The 18338-nt window shown below is 35.4% G+C and overlaps 4 protein-coding genes and 1 pseudogene across 4 annotated transcripts; 4 read left to right on the top strand and 1 right to left on the bottom strand.

The window, feature by feature from the left end:
• The first annotated feature begins 2239 nt into the window (after positions 1 to 2239).
• LOC110941125 (cytosolic Fe-S cluster assembly factor NBP35) lies at positions 2240 to 4938 on the top strand. Its single transcript, XM_022182748.2, has 4 exons — positions 2240 to 2419; positions 2873 to 2950; positions 3033 to 3140; positions 3936 to 4938. The coding sequence occupies exons 2-4, from the start codon at positions 2905 to 2907 to the stop codon at positions 4841 to 4843; spliced, it is 1062 nt and encodes a 353-aa protein (XP_022038440.1). The 5' UTR covers positions 2240 to 2419; positions 2873 to 2904; the 3' UTR covers positions 4844 to 4938.
• Positions 4939 to 5147: 209 nt separating this feature from the next.
• LOC110943519 lies at positions 5148 to 5787 on the top strand (annotated as a pseudogene).
• A 487-nt stretch (positions 5788 to 6274) lies between these two features.
• LOC110941124 (cytosolic Fe-S cluster assembly factor NBP35) lies at positions 6275 to 6889 on the top strand. Its single transcript, XM_022182747.2, has 2 exons — positions 6275 to 6401; positions 6483 to 6889. Exons 1-2 carry the CDS (start codon positions 6275 to 6277, stop codon positions 6887 to 6889), a joined length of 534 nt encoding a protein of 177 aa, XP_022038439.2.
• A 970-nt stretch (positions 6890 to 7859) lies between these two features.
• On the top strand, positions 7860 to 10833 carry LOC110939081 (germin-like protein 9-3). Its single transcript, XM_022180949.2, has 3 exons — positions 7860 to 8097; positions 8801 to 8937; positions 10046 to 10833. The coding sequence occupies exons 1-3, from the start codon at positions 7860 to 7862 to the stop codon at positions 10670 to 10672; spliced, it is 1002 nt and encodes a 333-aa protein (XP_022036641.2). The 3' UTR covers positions 10673 to 10833.
• An 877-nt stretch (positions 10834 to 11710) lies between these two features.
• On the bottom strand, positions 11711 to 13205 carry LOC110941123 (transcription factor SRM1). Its single transcript, XM_022182746.2, has 2 exons — positions 12625 to 13205; positions 11711 to 12256 (listed from the first exon to the last, which is right to left on the bottom strand). The coding sequence occupies exons 1-2, from the start codon at positions 12999 to 13001 to the stop codon at positions 11971 to 11973; spliced, it is 663 nt and encodes a 220-aa protein (XP_022038438.1). The 5' UTR covers positions 13002 to 13205; the 3' UTR covers positions 11711 to 11970.
• Positions 13206 to 18338: the final 5133 nt, after the last annotated feature.

Here is an 18338-nt window from a genome sequence, read left to right as displayed (position 1 = left end):
TATAATTACCATAATACTCTTACATTTAACATACATTTTAGATAGAGTTAGAGGCGGGGAGTGAAACGAAGATAAGTTAAATAGACCAGGGAGTAAACTGGCTATTTTTAAAGGTTTGGGGCAAAACCATTAAAGTGACCAAACTATAGGGAGCAAAACGGAAGTTTACTCTTTTTTTTTATTTGGTAGATTTTTCAACCCAAGTATACACGGGTTTTTTAAAGATACGACGTTTTTAGTATTTAATATACAAATTAAATTTATTTAATCTGTGTAATACACATGGTTTTTAAAGATATAACTCTTTTTTAGATCTATTAAACACGTTAATATACAGGGTTTTTAAGGTTGTAAATTTTTTATCATTTGGTAGATTTATTCAACTCGATTATACACGGGTTTTTTTTAAAGATACGACGTTTTTAATATTTAGTATACAAAATAACATTTACTTAATCTGTGTAATACACATGGTTTTTAAATATATAACTTTTTTTATTATTTGATATATAAAATTATATTTATTTAACCCGTACAATATACGAGTTTCATGAAGATATAAATTTTTATTATTTAATATATAAAATTATATTTATTCAACCCGTGTAATACACGGGGTTCTAATCTAGTAAATATTATATATCATAAACAATTATCCATGTATATCACAATAAAAGACATGTGAGTATGTGACAAAAGAGGAGGATAACAATTTAAGAAAATGAATTTTGTCAAGGAAATAAAATACCATACAATACAAAAGAGGAGGATTATAATTCTCCAACACAATGAATGGGCCTTAACATCCTTTGGTAGATGTGGGCTGTCAACAAGTTTCAAAAAGGATGTGTTGCGAATAAAAAAAAGGTAGGTGGACAATTATATTTAAAAAAAGGAGGAGAATCAGTGGCGGGGAATTTTTCTATAGGGTTCGGAATAGGGATGAGCATATCGGTATCCGATACCGAACCGATACCGCCTAATACCGATCCCGAATTTCACCCAAACTAGGTACCGATACCGATACCGAAACATGTCGGTTAGGTATCGGTACGGTACGGTATCGGTATTATACCGTATTTTGAGGGTCGGTATCGGTATAATACCGATACCGTACCGTACCGATACCGAAAACGCCAAAAAGTGGATACCGAGCGGGATTGGGATCGGTACGGGATCGGTGCGGGATCGATATAGGATCGGTATTCGGTGGCATATGCTCATCCCTAGTTCGGAATATTTTAAAAGATTTTAGGTCTTTGGGTATATTAAAAATCGATTTATATCGGATCAGGTCATATAAAACAAAAGAACATCAAACTAAAATTTATATCACTATAAAAAACACATCAAACTTCATTATAAACATGTTAAAATTGTGACCTACAGGTTTTTATTTTTTGAAATCTATGGAAAACAATATCTAGAGCTACTTTTCTAATGGTTCCTCATGAGAAATCTCGCCAAAACTTCCCTACTCATGTTTCTATCACATATAAATCGGTCCATAATTTTAATTTTCAATTTTAATTTTCAATTTTAATTTTCAAACCCTAGTAAAGTCTAGAACAACAAAAAAAAAACATCAAAACAACAAAATCATGCTACTAAAGTCTAGAACAACAACAAAAAAAAATCATCAAAACACATAAACTTTCAAACCCTTTTAACATCTCTATAACTCTATCTCTCCTAAAAACCACATAAAACAACAAATAAAAGATAAAAAAACGAAGATACCTTGTTAAATTTTGTATTCCAGGTGGTGGGGTGGCCGGAATCAAGCTTTTCCGTTGAAAATGCAGTCGCTGCCGTCGTGCTTGTTGACTGCTTTCGTGCGTCGGTCGCTGCCCGATCAGAAGAGGGAGAGTAGGAGAAAGAATTGGAAGGGGTGGTTGGGTTGGGTTAATTGGGCTTGGGTTACAATTAAATGTTTAGTGGACTAATGGTTAAATTGTTAAGTGAAAGTTATTAGGTTAAATTGTTAAGTAAGTAGTTAAAGAATAATTATATACACTAGGTTATATTTTAAAAAAAAAAAATTAATGTTAACATTTTTTTTGAATTCATAAGATTTTTTTAAAGGGGGTGGTTGAAAATTTCCAAGGAGTGCGGTTGAAAATTTTCAAGTGGTACGGTCGAGATTTTACGCGAAATTTAACCCCAATACCTTTTTTTCAAGGGGTGTGGTCGCGCACCCACCCAAGTGGGTAGCTCCGCCCCTGAGGAGAATCAATATCAGGGTAACCAATTGTTTTGCGAATTATTATTGGGGTAAGAAAGAGACCTACTGCCGTATAAAAGGAAGATATTATTCTACAGCTGCTGCTGCTGCCGTACATCGAACGAATAAGAGGAGCATCAACAGAAAATACGAATTAAGGGTTGCAAAAGAGAAGATTTAGCTTAACGATTCAAAGTATGTTCAGTTAGACTTTGTTTTTTTATTATTTTCAATTTGTTTAGACTCGAATACTTGACCAATGTTTCCTAAATTTATTTGCTTTTAGTTTGTATTTTATAATATTATGAACATGCTTGGCTAAATTTTCTTTTGCTACCTAGGCTAAGAACATGCTTGGCTAAATTTTCTTTTGCTACCTATAGGCTAGGATAATTGTTAGACTTGTTCACAATTCTGGGTTTGAATAGTTATTGTTTTGGCTTTATGTTATGGTAAAAGTGCTTTTGTAATAGTTCTAATGTGCATGCATATTTAATAATTGATGGTTTATATTTGTTCCACCTTTTCTTGGTTGAAAATTAATTGATTCTAGGTTTAGGTGATTTTGTTAACTTTGTGTTTTCGACTACATCTTGTGGTTGCTAGACGTAGTATAATTGAAGTTCATGATGTCTTCTATCACCGCAGTTTATCCGCACCAGTTTCTTCCGCCTATACAAATGGAGATCGGCGACCACAAAGAAGTCCCCGACGACGCCAGCGAACGTATGATCAACAGACATCACCTGTTATATTTATCCTTCAGTCAGTCAGTTTTCTATTAACTAATTCGATTTTCGTGTTTCAGATTGCCCCGGGACACAATCAGAAGATGCCGGAAAATCCGATGCGTGTGCCGGTTGCCCTAATCAGGAAGCCTGTGCTTCTGCTCCTCCTAATGGCCACCCCGATCCAAGTTATTTACATGTTAATTCTTGTGGTTTCTCATTCATATCTGATTGCTGCATGCATGCATGTTTACCACTACCACATATTTTCTTTATTTATTTGTTTTCCATTAAACTTAGTTTATTTTAGAGTAGTAGTGGGTTAGTAGTTGATTGTTAGTGGCTTTTGTCCTGAGTAGTGGCGGATCTAGAAAATTATTATAGGGGCAACGTTTCCAAAAAAAAAGGGGTAACGAAATCGAAAAAACGTTAAATTTAATTTTTCCAAAATTTACATTACCGTCGGAGCGTCAAGGGGTAACGGAGGCTACCCCTTCTTGAAGGGTAGATCCGCCCCTGGTACTGAGTAATTGGTTAACACTAGCTAGTTAATGAAAATATTGAAAATGTCTCTTCTCCTTCTTCTTTTAACTTCTTTGGAGTTTGACCTGCTCAAAGGGTTAGCCTAACCCACTTAACGGGTCTGTGTCATCGTTGATGACGAATAGCGGACAAGCTATCTATATGCTATGCAGCTATAGCGACGCCTGCTACTTCATGTGATAAAGGGGTAGGAAAAAACTATATTTAATACACCAATTATGTATAAAGGTGATAGCACTACGCTCAAATAGCTAAAATACGCTATCACTAATCATATAAATATTTGCATTCGTTCTTGAAGAAGGACGATTACAATAAAGTGTCAGGAGAGCAGACGGGTAACAAGCTGCGCCGCAACCCCACTTTGAATAGCAAAACCGATCCTACTAAAAACAAAGTTAAATAAAAAATTCTTTATTGTTTTATTTTTTGTGGGTCAGATTTGGTTGCAGTTGCAGAAAGAATGGCTACAGTAAAGCACAAAATCCTAATTCTATCCGGTAAAGGCGGGGTCGGAAAGAGCACATTCGCAGCCCAGCTCTCGTTCGCCCTCGCTGACATGGACTATCAAGTTGGTCTACTCGACATTGACATATGCGGGCCCAGCATCCCAAAGATGCTCGGGTTAGAAGGCCAAACAATTCACCAAAGCAACCTCGGTTGGTCCCCCGTCTACGTACTCCATCGCAGTCATGTCAGTCGGGTTCTTGCTCCCCCACCTGACGCCGACGTTACATGGCGGGGCCCACGAAAAAACGGCCTCATAAAACAATTCCTTAAAGAAGTTTATTGGGGCGAGCTCGATTTTCTAGTGGTGGATACTCCGCCCGGGACGTCAGATGAACACATCTCAATCGTTCAGTTTTTAAAAGAAACGGGAATTGACGGTGCGATTATAGTCACGACCCCGCAACAAGTTTCGTTAATAGATGTGAGAAAAGAGGTGAGTTTTTGTAAAAGAGTTGGGATTCGGGTTCTTGGGGTGGTTGAGAATATGAGTGGGTTATCACAGCCCGTTTCGGATTTCAAGTATCTGAAACGGGCCAAGACCAGGAGAGAAGAACCGGAGGATGTTACGGAGCGGGTGTTAGCGGTTTTGAGAGAAAAAGCACCCGAATTGTTGGGTTTGGTTGCGCTTACCGAGGTGTTTGATAGTACTGGTGGTGGTGCGGCTAAAATGTGTGTCGAAAAGGGTGTCCCGTTTCTTGGGAAAGTACCATTGGATCTGCAGTTATGTAAGGCTGCCGAAGAAGGTAAATCGTATTTTGATCGTGATGAATGTTGGATTAGTGCTTCTGCGCTTTCTGCGATAATAAACAAGTTGTTGAAGGATAACGTGATGGCATGATCGTTAAACGATGTAAGCTTATAGTAGTTTTTCGAGAATTTGGATGCGCGATTTTTGTTAAGTGAACTTCTACAGACTTGGGTACTACTTAAAAGTTTGGTTTAGTTTATTTTTGTTAAAATTTATTTGGTTGTAAACAAAGATTTTTTAATATGCATTTATTTTAATGAATTGTTTTCGTATTCAAAGATTAATAAATAAATTAAGATATTATCTATAAAAGATTTATTGGCATATTCGTCAAGGGTGAACGTATCTTGTATGTGAACTCTCTCTCTCTCGTGGCTCTAGGGTGTAAAAGAGCCAAATCGCTAGTGGCGTATCTGTGACCAGTTCGTGAAAAACTCGAATTGAGCTGATCTTCGGTGTAAAAGAGTCAAGTCGCTAGTGAGCTATTCTCATGGATTTCACCCCGCCACCGTTTGTTGGTGGCTCGCTTGACGGAAACTACTTCACATTTACTGGAATGAAACCACTTCCATATCCATCTACTTTCAGAGTCTTGAAAGCCACCATGACTGAATTCCCGGCTCTTAACGGTCAAAGTGTTTCCTATGCGGTACTCGAGTTCCCTGCAACACAGTTAACCCACCCCACATGCATCCACGGGCTTCCGAGCTCTTGTATGTGCTCATGGGCTCATTAGATGTCGGTTTTCTTGGCACGACTAATAAGTTGTTTACACAAAAGTTACAAGAAGGTGACATTTTAGTGTTCCCTAAAGGACTTGTGCACTTTCAGTTTAATAGTGATGCTAATAATGCGGCTTTGGCATTGTCGGCTTTTGGAAGTGCAAGCCCGGGGACTGTATCGGTTCCAAATTCAGTTTTTAATTCCACCACTGATGATAATGTGTTGGCATTATCGTTTAAAACAGATGTTGCTAACATTCAGAAGATCAAATCTGGGCTTTCGGGCTAGACCAAGTTGTTTTGATCTCTTGTTTGTGGTTTTTAAACATTGACAATGTTTTTTTTTATGATTTGGGGAATAAATTTTGGTGTTAATCTGAGAGACATTGGATCTGCTGATTTAGTTGTTATAGTCTCATTCTTCAGTTATTTCATGTTTTAAGAAGCATCATACTTAACCAATTAATGTAGGAAACGGGTCACTTTTTATATAAAAATTACTGATACAAAATAATAACGACACCCGTGTTATTAACATGAGAAAATAAGTAGTACAAACACCGTAACACAAAATAACATAAACTATGAAATAACATAACAATATGTTAATCGATTCAAACAAATATCTTCAAAAGATAAAGTCTTCAACTTGTTCTTTAGTAAGGTATTCTTGTAGTCTCCTTGGCAAGATTTTCAAAAGATAGGGAGTAATCAAACTTGTGCTTGAACAACGCCTTCTTGTAGTCTCTTTGGCTGTAAGAATGAACATACTAATGTTGACGGTTGAGGCTAAGGATTCATGTTCAACACGGGTCCCTTAAAACAGATTTCGCGCCTCTACTTAAGACAACGTGTCTGTCTCCCACGGTACAAGAGCCGAAGCAGTTTGTACTGCCAGAGAAAGCCAAGAACCCGAGGGACACCAAGTAAATTATAGTGTTAGAACTTGTGTAACAAAAAAAAGGTAAAGTAACCCTGCAACAAGTTTCGTTAATAGATGTGAGAAGAGGTGAGTTTTTGTCAAGAGGTCGGAATTAAGGTTCTTGGTGTGGTTGAGAATATGAGCGGATTATCACAGCCCGTTTCGGATTTCAAGTATCTGAAACGGGCCAAGAACGGGGGAAAAGAACCGGAGGATGTTACGGAGCGGGTGTTAGCGGTTTTGAGAGAAAAAGCACCCAAATTGTTGGGTTTGGTTGCGTTTACTGAGGTGTTTGATAGTAGTGGCGGTGGTGCAGCGAGAATGTGTGTCGAAAAGGGTGTCCCGTTTCTTGGGAAAGTACCGTTGGATCCACAGTTATGTAAGACCGCCGAAGAAGGTAAATCGTGTTTTGGTCGTGATGAATGTTGGATTAGTGCTTCTGCGTTTTCTGCATTAATAAACAAGTTGTTGAAGAATAACGCGATGGCGTGATCGTAAAATGATGTAAGCTTATACTCCTTTTTCGAGAATAACGCGTTGGCATGCTCACAAATCACAATGAGACTACAATTCTCACCACTTCGACTACACCATAACAAAGTTACAATCCTTTTGCTTCTTGAGCTTTATTTATTTCAATATGCATTTATTTTAGTATATAAAACTAGAGTAAATTACGATTTTGGATCCTGTGGTTATATTAACTTTTTAGCCTCAAAAGGAATATTTTAACATCTAAGCCCCCAACATCTTTTTTTCTAACTCTTTTAGCTCTTAACACTAACCTCATCCATTTACTTTTAGGGGTCAAAAGGGTTAGAAAAAAAGACGTTAGAGGCTCAGATGTTAAAAAATTTCTTTTGGGGCTAAAAGGGTAAAAGTGATATAACCATAGAGGCTAAAATTGTAATTTACTCTAAAAACTAATAAATTATTATTATTATTATTTTAGTTAGTATTTTTGTTAATAGGGAACACATCTTGTATGTGAAGTTGTGAACTCTCGCCTCATGGCTATTGGCTTATGCTCAAATTTTGAGTTTTGCATATCGAGTTTTATTGGACTCGTGAGCCTTAACGTGTTTATTGTCTTTATAAATATTTCTAGTTAATATATTATAAATAAATATATTTACATAATATATTACGATAAAATAACTAAACTATGTAAATACACATATATACATACATAAATAATTATAAACAAAGATTGGCCCCACTCAAGAAGGAGAAACTTCCACACAACGTCGACAAATTTACAGGTATGATAGACCCAGATGATCAATATTCAGATGTTCACAAGCGCAGGCATAGTAGGCGGATGGACCCATCCTATGTGGTGCCATATGTTCATAGAGATACTCTCTGGCGCGGCTCGCGCATGGTTCGACAGTTAACCTGTCGGCAAAATAGAGTCGAGGCCAGACTTGTCTACCAAATTCTTGCAATATTTCAGTCAACAATGCCGACATACCAAAGATTCATGAACACCTGGCACAAAGACAACAAGAGAATAGAAGAATTCATTACAAGGTTCAACAAAGAATGCGTGGAAATCGGCAACGTCGGCGAAGATCTCCTGTGCGCACATTTTCGAAAGGCAGTCCGCTATGACGACGTAATCCGCACAATCACCGACAAGGAGGGCATGCCCAAAGATTTGGATAGAATCATGTTAGCAACTAAAGTCTACGCACAAAGTGAGTGAGTTATCACCGGTGGTATAATTCCACAGTTAGGGAACAAGCGCGAACATGGTGCATAACAAACATAGACTTACAAAACAATTTAGTCCTATTGTTGCATAACAAACATGGACTTACATTGATGCTTCACAAACAATTCCTTATTACTATAATACGAGATTTAAAATATCAATCAACTCCTCAAGCGAAACATTAAAACAAATTCCCACAACCCCTTATAAATATGTCATACGTGAGTTCGTAGCAAGCTTAGTTATCTTTACAAACGGTTTAAACTCCTCAATAGTATATAGATTGGATTTGCATCTGTTATGGGTTATTAGCTATTTCTCATCTCTATTAGACGATCATTAAACTTCATCGAGGAAAAGAACAAGGAATGTGTGCAACAACCATGAAGCTGAAGTGCAATGCAATATTGCTTGAATCAGTTGCAACTTAGATAAACAATAGACACCCTCTTATTTCATAGTTCTTGCATCCATTTATCTGAACTTTGTCAAAAATCATTGTGAAATGTGAATATATATAGAAGGACTCCTTATACTATGTGTCCAATTGATGAGACCACCAAGTATGAACTTGATGACATTTAGTCATTTGTAATGGCTCCAACATAAACTAAAGTGAAATTTACGAAAATGTCATTTGACCAACGTTCTTTACGAAAATGTCACGTTCATGCGTCCGTGGACAGACTCCTCCACATCGGAGGAGTCTGTGTGTCACCTTGAAGAGTCCATGAACGAGGAGCTGACACGTGTCCTTTTAAATGTTGAAGAGTCCATCCCCGATGCATCCCATGTGGAGGAGTCCGTCCACGGACGCATGAACGTGACATTTTCGTAAAGAACGTTGGTCAAATGACATTTTCGTAAATTTCCCTAAACTAAAAGTCTATATGGTTAAGTTCGGTGATACTACAAGTAGATAAAGAATATGTATAGCAAAGAAAAGTAGAAGTGTAAGATAGTGATACAAGAAATTCAAGATGTTTCACGTCTACGAGTTTTTATGCGGTTTTATAAACGGATCTAAAAACTTTTTTTACTAGGTTCCTTTTGGTAGATTTTCAGTAATTCTCACTATTTTTTTCCAGATCATACAAGGTTCTCATTAATTTTTTACATATTTTCCAAACCGAATGGGTTCCTGAGAACCCACAAAAGTGGCCAAAATCCGCCCCTAGTTAGTATGATAACCTTGTCAAAGTATATACCGGAAATCTTAATGTTAGAAAAATGACCAAGGTTAAAAATTTTGTGTCAGTATCGTGTTATATGATGTCCATTGTATATGTGTCCAATTCATGTGATGTTACTTGTGTTTGATCGCATATGTGTATTGTATACGTTCATGTAGTGATCATGAATCATGTTCTTATTAATACTAACACAATGATCATGTATTTGTTAGTGGTGATATGATATTTTCAAAAGAAGATACATGTTGAACCTTAATTATATAAACTAAATCCAAACATATGTTATTATATAAATTAAATCCAAACATATGTTAGGCAATTTACCTAACGATATTAAAATAATTAGTTAAGGGTTTAAATCTTAAAAGAGACAGAAAGTACGTGAGTATTTTATAATATACAAATTAGAATTTGGCCCAAAAATTTTGTCATGTGTGACATCTATTTTTTTATAAATTCAATATTATTTTCCCTGAGTTTTAAATTGAATAACTCATATAAAAAACAAACAGAAAGAAAGAAAAAAGAATAACACATAAAAAGACAATAATGGAAGGTTAAAATAATCATTTAATAAACATAAAAATAATGTATTTTGTGAACATGACAATGAAAGTAAACATACTTTCCTAGACAACAGCTGGATAAAAACCTTGATGAGCAACATTGTATTGTCCTAAACTTTATTCTTGAGTCCCATGTCACACGTTATAAAAATCAACTCATAATTTTCAAAAGAATCGAGTTAAAAATAATATCGATTTAAGTTTCGAGATGATTTTGCATCTGGTTTTCATGTTTGCTATAATTTGTATAGCAAACGCGGGAGACCCCAACATTCTTACGGAATTTATCGCCCCAAACAACACCATCGATGCCAATTATTTCACATTCACAGGGATGCGCCAACTGGTGGGTGGTGAGTACCCAACAACTTTTAAGGCGTTGAAAGTGACCATGAATGAGTTTCCGACGCTTAATGGCCAAAGTGTTTCGTATGTGGTTCTAGAGTTCCCTATCGTGTCAATTAATCCGGTCCACATACATCCTAGGGCTTCAGAGCTTATGTTTCTTGTTTCCGGGTCTCTCCAAGTTGGGTTTGTGGATACTAGTAACACGCTTTATAAACAAACTCTACAAATTGGTGATATTTTTGTGTTTCCTAAAGGCCTTGTACATTTTCAGTATAATAATGATACTAAGGAACCGGCGTTGGCTATTTCAGCTTTTGGAAGTGCCAACCCTGGCACTCAATCTATTCCTACTAGTGTTTTCAACACTAGTATCTTTGAGGGTATTTTGGATGCATCTTTTCATGCTACTCGAGCGACTTTAAGAAGAATCGAAGATGGACTTAAGGGATAAATGATCCTTGAGCAACATTTTTTCTTTTGGGGGTTCTTTCTCATATAAATAAGACTTTGATTAAAAATAGATTTTCTTTATTCAACACTTGTACTTGGTTTGAAAATCATTGACATGAAGTTTGTGATACGAAAATCATGTCCAATTCTATTTGTTAGTCAGCTCTCTTGAAATTACTGTGTAGTTGATTAATTGAGTTAATGGTGATATGACTAATAATTTATAAACACTTAGAATGACCAATAAGTAATGATTGCTTATCACCCCTAAGAGACTATAAACCATGTTGTGCAAAAGACAGTGTCTAATCGAAAGCGTTAGGGTTTTGTAAAATCAATAGAATGTCAACAATAGTGAATGAGAGGCTAAAATCGACCAACATCGAAGAACTTGACACCCTCGAGTGTTCATATTTATGTTGTTTACTAAGACGCATGTTTAAAGGGGTTTGTCCGCTCAAAAGCTTGTATTCTTGAAGTTTTGCCCCCATCGACTCACATATATAAAAAGCTGATGACTCACGGATTACACCTTGGAAGGACTTGGCAACAAAGCGTTACAAGATCAGACGCTTGCGGGTTTGCAAATACACTAATCCATATACTTGGTCATTTCATTTAAGCCGAAGACCAACACTATGTTCGTTATTTAAGAGTTTGTTAATGGGAGCCAAACTTTAGTTCTGCCTTTTGTAAAATTTCACTTGCATGCAAAATTACCCGTCATCGCTTATACACATCTTCATAAGGAGAACCACTGTCGCGCGCTCATTAGAGAACGCATTACAAGAAAGAACAAAGGGGATCACAACCAAGAAGCAAACGTCTAAACGAAACAATATATACCCAAAATTAACAATCTTAAACAATCCACCAACTAAACATGAAAATGAAAAACTACCAATCTTGAAGTACTTGCAAGGAAGGATTGATAGTGATTTGTGAAAGGTGGAATGAGCCAAAGATGGTTCACTTTCACAAGTCAATACCTTATCCCAAATAGTCAAACATCATTTTCATTTGTGTTCACACCAATTACAATTACAAAATCATAATCCAATTACAAAATCAAAATCCAAATTCATGTCACGCCACAATTCAACCGAAATATCCTAGTAAAATATCGCAACATTTATTATATTCTTATTTTAATCAAATTATAACAACATATCCAAACACAACTATCTAAACTTCTAAAACCTAAACCACATGGCAATGGGTTGTTAATTTTTAAACTAAACTAATAATATCATTCTCCATATAATATTTATCTACACAACCCCCTAATATGTACTTCTTCTACATAGTATACCCAAAGTTATGCTCATACCCCAATTGCCCGGTTGACCCTCCTCCTCCACCTCCGAAACTCCCTGGCGGCGGTGGCGGCACCACCACCGTATCCGTCGTCGTCGTGATGTCATGAATACTCGACCTCTTCCGCTCTTTCTTCATCGAATTCTGCCGCAGAAAATACTTCTGCGCATGACTTGCCACTTGGGTCGGTGTACGCGATACGACAACGTTTCGCGAAATGCTCCTCCAGTCCCCCTTTCCGTACCGTTGCAGTCCAATTAAAAACAGCCTGTTACCAAAAAATAAAAAGTTTGTTACAATTTGTTTAAAGTTTGTTACAATTTGTTAAAAGTCTGTTACCAACATGAATACGACTCATTACACTGCTTTATTGTCTGCGACACGTTGTATATTTTATGCACCAGAAAAAATATAATTTCCATTTATTTAAAAAAAGTTATCAAACATGAATACGACTCGTTAAACTGCTTTATTGTTTGCGGCATAGTTGTATGTTTTATGCACTAGAAAAAATATAATTTTAATTAATTAAAAAAGGTAAAAACTAAGTAGTGTAATTTTTTTAAACATGAACAGGTACAAAAATAATTTGTTACATGTTAGTTACAAATGTACAAGTGATGAAGCGTAACGTACCTATGCTCCTCCTCCGTCCACGGAGTCCCTTTTTTCCGTTCAATTTCACCGTTTTTCGAACCTTTACCTCCGAACGAGATCTGACTCGCTCGGAACTCAGGATCCCAACTCAGAACCGACTCGTCACCGTCATCAACATAACTCGGTAACTCAACCTGACCGGAATCAATCTGAAACAAATCATGAACAAGCACCTCATAGTGAGCTCGCACCTGCTCCGGCGTCTTACCAGGAACGGCGTTGGCGATCAACTGCCACCGGCCGATGACGTCATCCGGGTACCTCACCAACGCTTCTTCGAACAGCTTGTCTTCGTATCGACTCCACGTGGACTCCGCCGCTACGGCGGTTGACCAGTCGGGTTCTTGATGATACATCGAAATTGGAGTGATTTTGTGGTGAAAATTGGGGGTTTTGGGTTTCTTGGAATCCGAATTGTGTGAATTTAAGTGGGTGTGTTTTGGATTTTAGTGATTTTGAGTGTTTGGATTGAATTGGGAGAATGGATCTTAGGGTTTGTTTGAAGTTATGATTAAAGCTTTTTGTTGTTGATGATAATAAATGAATTTGTTGATGGGTTGGTGAATCCGTGTGGGTATTTATATGTGTAACGACCGCCGTAAATACTAGTTTATTTGTTTTCTACAATAATAAATAAATTATTATAAGAAATGTTAGGTTTAGGGTTATTTGAAAAAGTAAAAATAAGATAAAGAAATTGATTATATGCTAGCTTATAAACTCGTGTATTACACAACTTAAATAAAAAAAAATACAAATCACAAATTGGTATATGATTCTAATAGACCCTATCATAAAAAAAGAGGTCTTTGTGAATTTCCTGACAAACCCGTTTGAGTGGAGGTCTACTATTTGGCCAACAGATGTTCTTATGTTCGGTTGGGCAGGTGGGAAACACGCTTGTGTGGATCTTGTCGGAGTGTCCCCCCAACCTAGGCTAAGGGAAAATTTTTTCGTGACTGGTCAGGTTGTGTTGAATTGTTGAAAGCATAATTAGAGAAATTTGCTAAGTATGACACAGTTTGTGCTGAAGATAAACATTTCTTCATTCCCTTTTCCGTTAATACTTTTTGGTTCCCTTGCTCCTGAAGTTGTCAGTGTCCTGGACAGATTGGTGCAGAACAATTTTTGGACGTCGAAGAATCGGAGTTTTGTTTTCAATAAACTTGGATTTGTTATTCAAAATGAGTTGCAGCGCAACTTGTTACATCTCTGCTAGCCATTCTTATGTAATTTTTCGTGTTTTTATAAAGTTAATCCTTATCGGTGAATCAAATATTAATATTTAAAAATAAAAAATAAAATATTAAAATTATTATATTAGAATTAATAATACAATATTTTTAAATACATATTTAAAGCTAATATTATACGTCGTTCAAAAATCTAAAATCTAACATGTAATACTTAAGAAAAATATTCTACATAACCAAAAAACATTCTTTACACCTTAATCTATTACATATAATAATAGTCGTATTCCTAAAGCAATATTATTAAGTTAAAAAAATTACGTAGTAATTGATTACCATCAAAATATAGTAAAGGGGTAATAAATAAGAAATGTTAGTTTTTAATACGGTAAAAGTCTATAGAAAGAAAAAAAATCAAGAAGTCTTATTTTAAATTTCTTTGAACGTTTTCTAAATGTGCATTGTTGATAACAAATTTTTAACGATGTAATCTGGTTTTTTATCTTATTTTTTTGAGCTACACACGTGTAGCGTAAGGTGTGAATTATCTAGTCATGCTATTCCGTAAAGGGATGGCAGCGAAGGTTGCTCATTTACCTTCTATTTCGATGTAATTTAGGAGCACTATGGATTTATTGATTTATTTTTATTAATAAAAGTTAAGAGTTTAATATTAAAATAAAAGTTAGTTTTTGTAAGAAGGTATTGTAGTTGAGAAATATATAAGGAAATGTGCGTAAAAAATTACATGAAAAGAAGAGAAATTTTATAGTATAAGGTTGGCACTCAAGCAACTAATATTACATGCAATATTACAGTTATTCAATATGTCTTTTGAAAAATAAATTTGGTCATTCTCTATATAAAATACTAGGTTATCATCCGAGATTACTTTCCGGATTTGAAAAAGTTATTTACATTAATTATAAATATATAAAGAAAATAATACAAACAAATTAATCATACATATATAAATAAAATAAATACAAAACAAAGTGATATACAAAAAATAAGATCAATCTAAACAACTTCAAAGTTAAGATCCCACGTACCCAACTTGTCACTAATCAAATTTAAATGGAAACACTCAACAAATATGTTCAAAAAGTGCCTCATAAGAAGAGGTAAACTTTTCACCTGCTCAATCATCTATTACCATGTAAACTCCTCTCTTTAAGTCCCCTCTTGCCCAAAAATATAAGGGGTGGTCATTTCTCTTGGGTAGAGGTAAACTATTTTGTTTTCTTTTTTATAAATTAGCATTAATATATAAAACATATTTTAACAAATAAAACATATTTTTAACAAAATAAAAGTAAAATAAATTAAAAAAAACATTACACTATATTAAAAATAATTAAAATTACATTTATTTAAAATAAATTAAACTAAATTTAACAAATAAAACATATTTTTAACAAAATAAAACTAAAATAAAAAAAACATTACACTAAATTAAAAATAATTAAAATTACATTTAACTAAAATAAATTAAACTAAATAAAATTACTACTCTTCGTCTGATTCCACCAATAGTTGGGGTAGATCTAATCTTCCGAGATGCTCAACGAGATTATGTTTTAGTCTCCAATGCGTATCTTCGTCCGTAAGCTCGTTTAACACACTGTCATCGAGAGTGAGCTCGACTGGAGGATCCAGAATGTGTACCGGTGCTACCGTGTTTCTGTTGTAGCGCTCCGCATTTCTGTATTTTCCGTATTTAGAAAGTTGTATTCGCATTTCTATTTTTAGAAACTTGTAATCGTGTTGTATTTGTGGTTCATTTCCAATCTTGTAATTCGAGGCTTTAATCATAATGGAAATTCATTTTATACATATATGTGTTACCTTAAATATTTGTGTTATATACGTAATCAATCTTTAAATACGTGTTTATACGCAAAACTGAGACTTAAAATACACTTTGGATACCTAAAAACAAGTTAAAATACAAGAAATGGCATAAAATAACCTAGTTACAAAGTGCAGGGACTAAAAGTGAGCAAAACCAAAAGCTTTTCCACCTGCTTTCTCCTCCAATCACCTTCCACCCTTCTTTAGTTTATCATATTTCACTCTTTTCCACCTCTTTCTCCTCCAATCACTTTCCACCTTCATTAACTCCCAAACCCTAATCTTCACTTATAAATATAAGCCTCCACCACCTTCTAAACACTTTTCACACACCTAATCTTCTCCCAAATTCTCTAATCCTCTCAAGCATTCCAAGCAAGGAAGAATAATTTCAATTGTTCTAAGCGAGTTTTCACTCACTTTTCTTCACCTTTCTTCTTCTAATCTTCTTTCAAACTACTTGGGTAACCTCTAGGAAGGTTTCCACAAGTTTGTCATGGCAAACTAAGGTGGAACCTCACCATATTTGAGGTCCAAAGTAGCATAAAATTCTATTCTAATTTATCTTTTTGTTTCTTATATATAATGCTTAAACCTTAGTGAAATCTTATACCCACCTTGCTCCCAACTAAGCTCATAGTTGTGGGTTTGTATTGTGGTTGATTTTCACCAAGAAATAAGGTTCAAAACCTCTTTAAAATTCTGCCCAAAATATTCTAAGTGTTGAAACCATCCAAACTTCCAACCTTCAATGTTGGAAGACTTATGTATGAGTAATGTGTGAACTATGGAAGCCTTGGCTCTCCAAATTTGTTCCACTACTTCACTTGTATGTTTTTTTTGTACAAAAACAACTTCCATGAAGTGACAAGGCTACATCACGTCCTCAAACATTTTCCATGCTCGAGATGTAGGCATCTAGTTTGCTCACTTGGTTGGTTTAGTTAGATAGTAAAAAAATTAGTTTTACATTCATGACCAGCCGGACTCCTCAACTAAGTTGATGAGTTTGTGCTTTGGTGAATCATACAATGTGGTTTAATGGACAGAAATCATCCTACCTCCATGCTTAACTTACATGATAATACATGACGGACGAAATTATAACTTATACTATATACTATATAATATATACCTAATAATCGATTTTTTAATACTAACCGGTTTATGGTTAGATGTCAAGGACTTAGGTCAGATTATCTTCGTTTCTAGGCTCCTCATTTGTGATTCTAATAGGCAAGTTAGAACCCATGAAAACACATGAAAACTTAGTGTCCAAACGAGTATCTAGACAAGATATACTTTCGTGCACATACTATTTCCATACTAATTCCGAATCCAAGCTCTCTACGAACTCCATATACTCATACGCCTTCGTTTCCCAAATGTAGGGTAACTTTGGTGCTCCACCCTCAATGACTCGTCAACTCACGATTACTTTGGAAGCTTAGCAAACTATGAGTATACATGACCCCCCCTTTTCGTTTTTACACTTTTGGGTGTAATATATATATATATATATAATATAAAACTCAGACAAACACTTATGCGCAAATAATTTATTCATACAGTCGAATCCAATATACATGAATTATACGTTTGTACTCTAGACATACTTGCATGCTAGAAAGCCATTCTTGCACAATACTTTGTCATCAACTTCGTACAAGCCTCCCTTAACATGTATAGCGCTATAGGAGTAATACATCGCCCGTATTCTTGTGGTCATGTTAAGTTTATACATGCAAAAACGGTCTTGTCATTGTGACGACACGATTATGCTAGTGGAATCTTTGAGTTGGCACGCATGTGATGCATGCTAGTTCATCTTATGTTATGCCTTAGTATACGTTATTGTCTTGTGGATTTTGTCAAAAAAAAACTTTTATACTTATGCTAGTAGCCAAACTTGTATGCTCACCAATATTTTATGTGTTGACATGTTATTTTAATATATATTGCAGGAGCTTAGAATCTAGTAGGAAGGACTATAAACGCACCAAACTTTAATTCATGTTTAGTAGTTTAGTCGTTATGTTACCTTGTTGTACTTTTGTTTCAAATTTACTTTTTAAATACTTGTCACAATTAGTGGTTGTGATATCTCTTACAATCTCATTTTCGTATCACTCCGATGTTTCCGCCATCGGTTGGAGTGTGACATCCGTCGTGTTTTAAAATAATGTTATATAAAATAATGCACGTATACATCACATACCTATTTTTTTCCAGTCTTAGCACGCATTGGCCGATTCATTATACCCATGTTGACTTCAAAACACTAAAAGTCTGTTCCACGCCTTTTCTTGCCGGCTCGTGTTGCTTCTTGAACTTATTTTCGTCAGTAAGTGAGGATATGGAAATGATTTGACAAACACAGACCATGTAGGTAGGGTAGATTCCATCTACGAGATAGTAACCACGTTTGTATAAGTGGTTGTTAACCTAAAATGAACATTTTGGCACAGTTCTATTTCGTTCACTAAGAAATAATGGAGATTGCTGAAGCACATTGATGTCGTTTTGTGCACCTGGAGGACCGCAAAAAGCATGCCAAACCCACAAATAATGAGAGTCCACCGCTTTGACAGTTACATAACTGTCGGGTATTAGTGATCTCCTCTCATATATTGGCCCCGAAACTCT

Source organism: Helianthus annuus, chromosome 5 (assembly GCF_002127325.2).
Source record: "Helianthus annuus cultivar XRQ/B chromosome 5, HanXRQr2.0-SUNRISE, whole genome shotgun sequence".
In the NCBI taxonomy this organism is placed as follows: domain Eukaryota; kingdom Viridiplantae; phylum Streptophyta; class Magnoliopsida; order Asterales; family Asteraceae; genus Helianthus; species Helianthus annuus.
This window is presented reverse-complemented; position numbering and strand designations above follow the sequence as displayed.

Excerpts from the sequence above, each read along its gene's own strand:
- LOC110941125 (XM_022182748.2), top strand. The coding sequence starts at position 2,905 with ATGGAGATCGGCGACCACAAAGAAGTCCCCGACGACGCCAGCGAAC. Across the intron at positions 2,951-3,032 it reads CCCCGACGACGCCAGCGAAC|ATTGCCCCGGGACACAATCA; the intron begins GTATGATCAACA and ends TTCGTGTTTCAG. Across the intron at positions 3,141-3,935 it reads TAATGGCCACCCCGATCCAA|ATTTGGTTGCAGTTGCAGAA; the intron begins GTTATTTACATG and ends TTTGTGGGTCAG.
- LOC110941124 (XM_022182747.2), top strand. The coding sequence starts at position 6,275 with ATGTTCAACACGGGTCCCTTAAAACAGATTTCGCGCCTCTACTTAAGA. Across the intron at positions 6,402-6,482 it reads AAGAACCCGAGGGACACCAA|AGGTGAGTTTTTGTCAAGAG; the intron begins GTAAATTATAGT and ends AGATGTGAGAAG.
- LOC110941123 (XM_022182746.2), bottom strand. The coding sequence starts at position 13,001 with ATGTATCATCAAGAACCCGACTGGTCAACCGCCGTAGCGGCGGAGTCC. Across the intron at positions 12,257-12,624 it reads TGGACGGAGGAGGAGCATAG|GCTGTTTTTAATTGGACTGC; the intron begins GTACGTTACGCT and ends TTTTGGTAACAG.
- LOC110939081 (XM_022180949.2), top strand. The coding sequence starts at position 7,860 with ATGCCGACATACCAAAGATTCATGAACACCTGGCACAAAGACAACAAG. Across the intron at positions 8,098-8,800 it reads AACTAAAGTCTACGCACAAA|ACTCCTCCACATCGGAGGAG; the intron begins GTGAGTGAGTTA and ends GTCCGTGGACAG. Across the intron at positions 8,938-10,045 it reads CCGTCCACGGACGCATGAAC|AATCGAGTTAAAAATAATAT; the intron begins GTGACATTTTCG and ends AATTTTCAAAAG.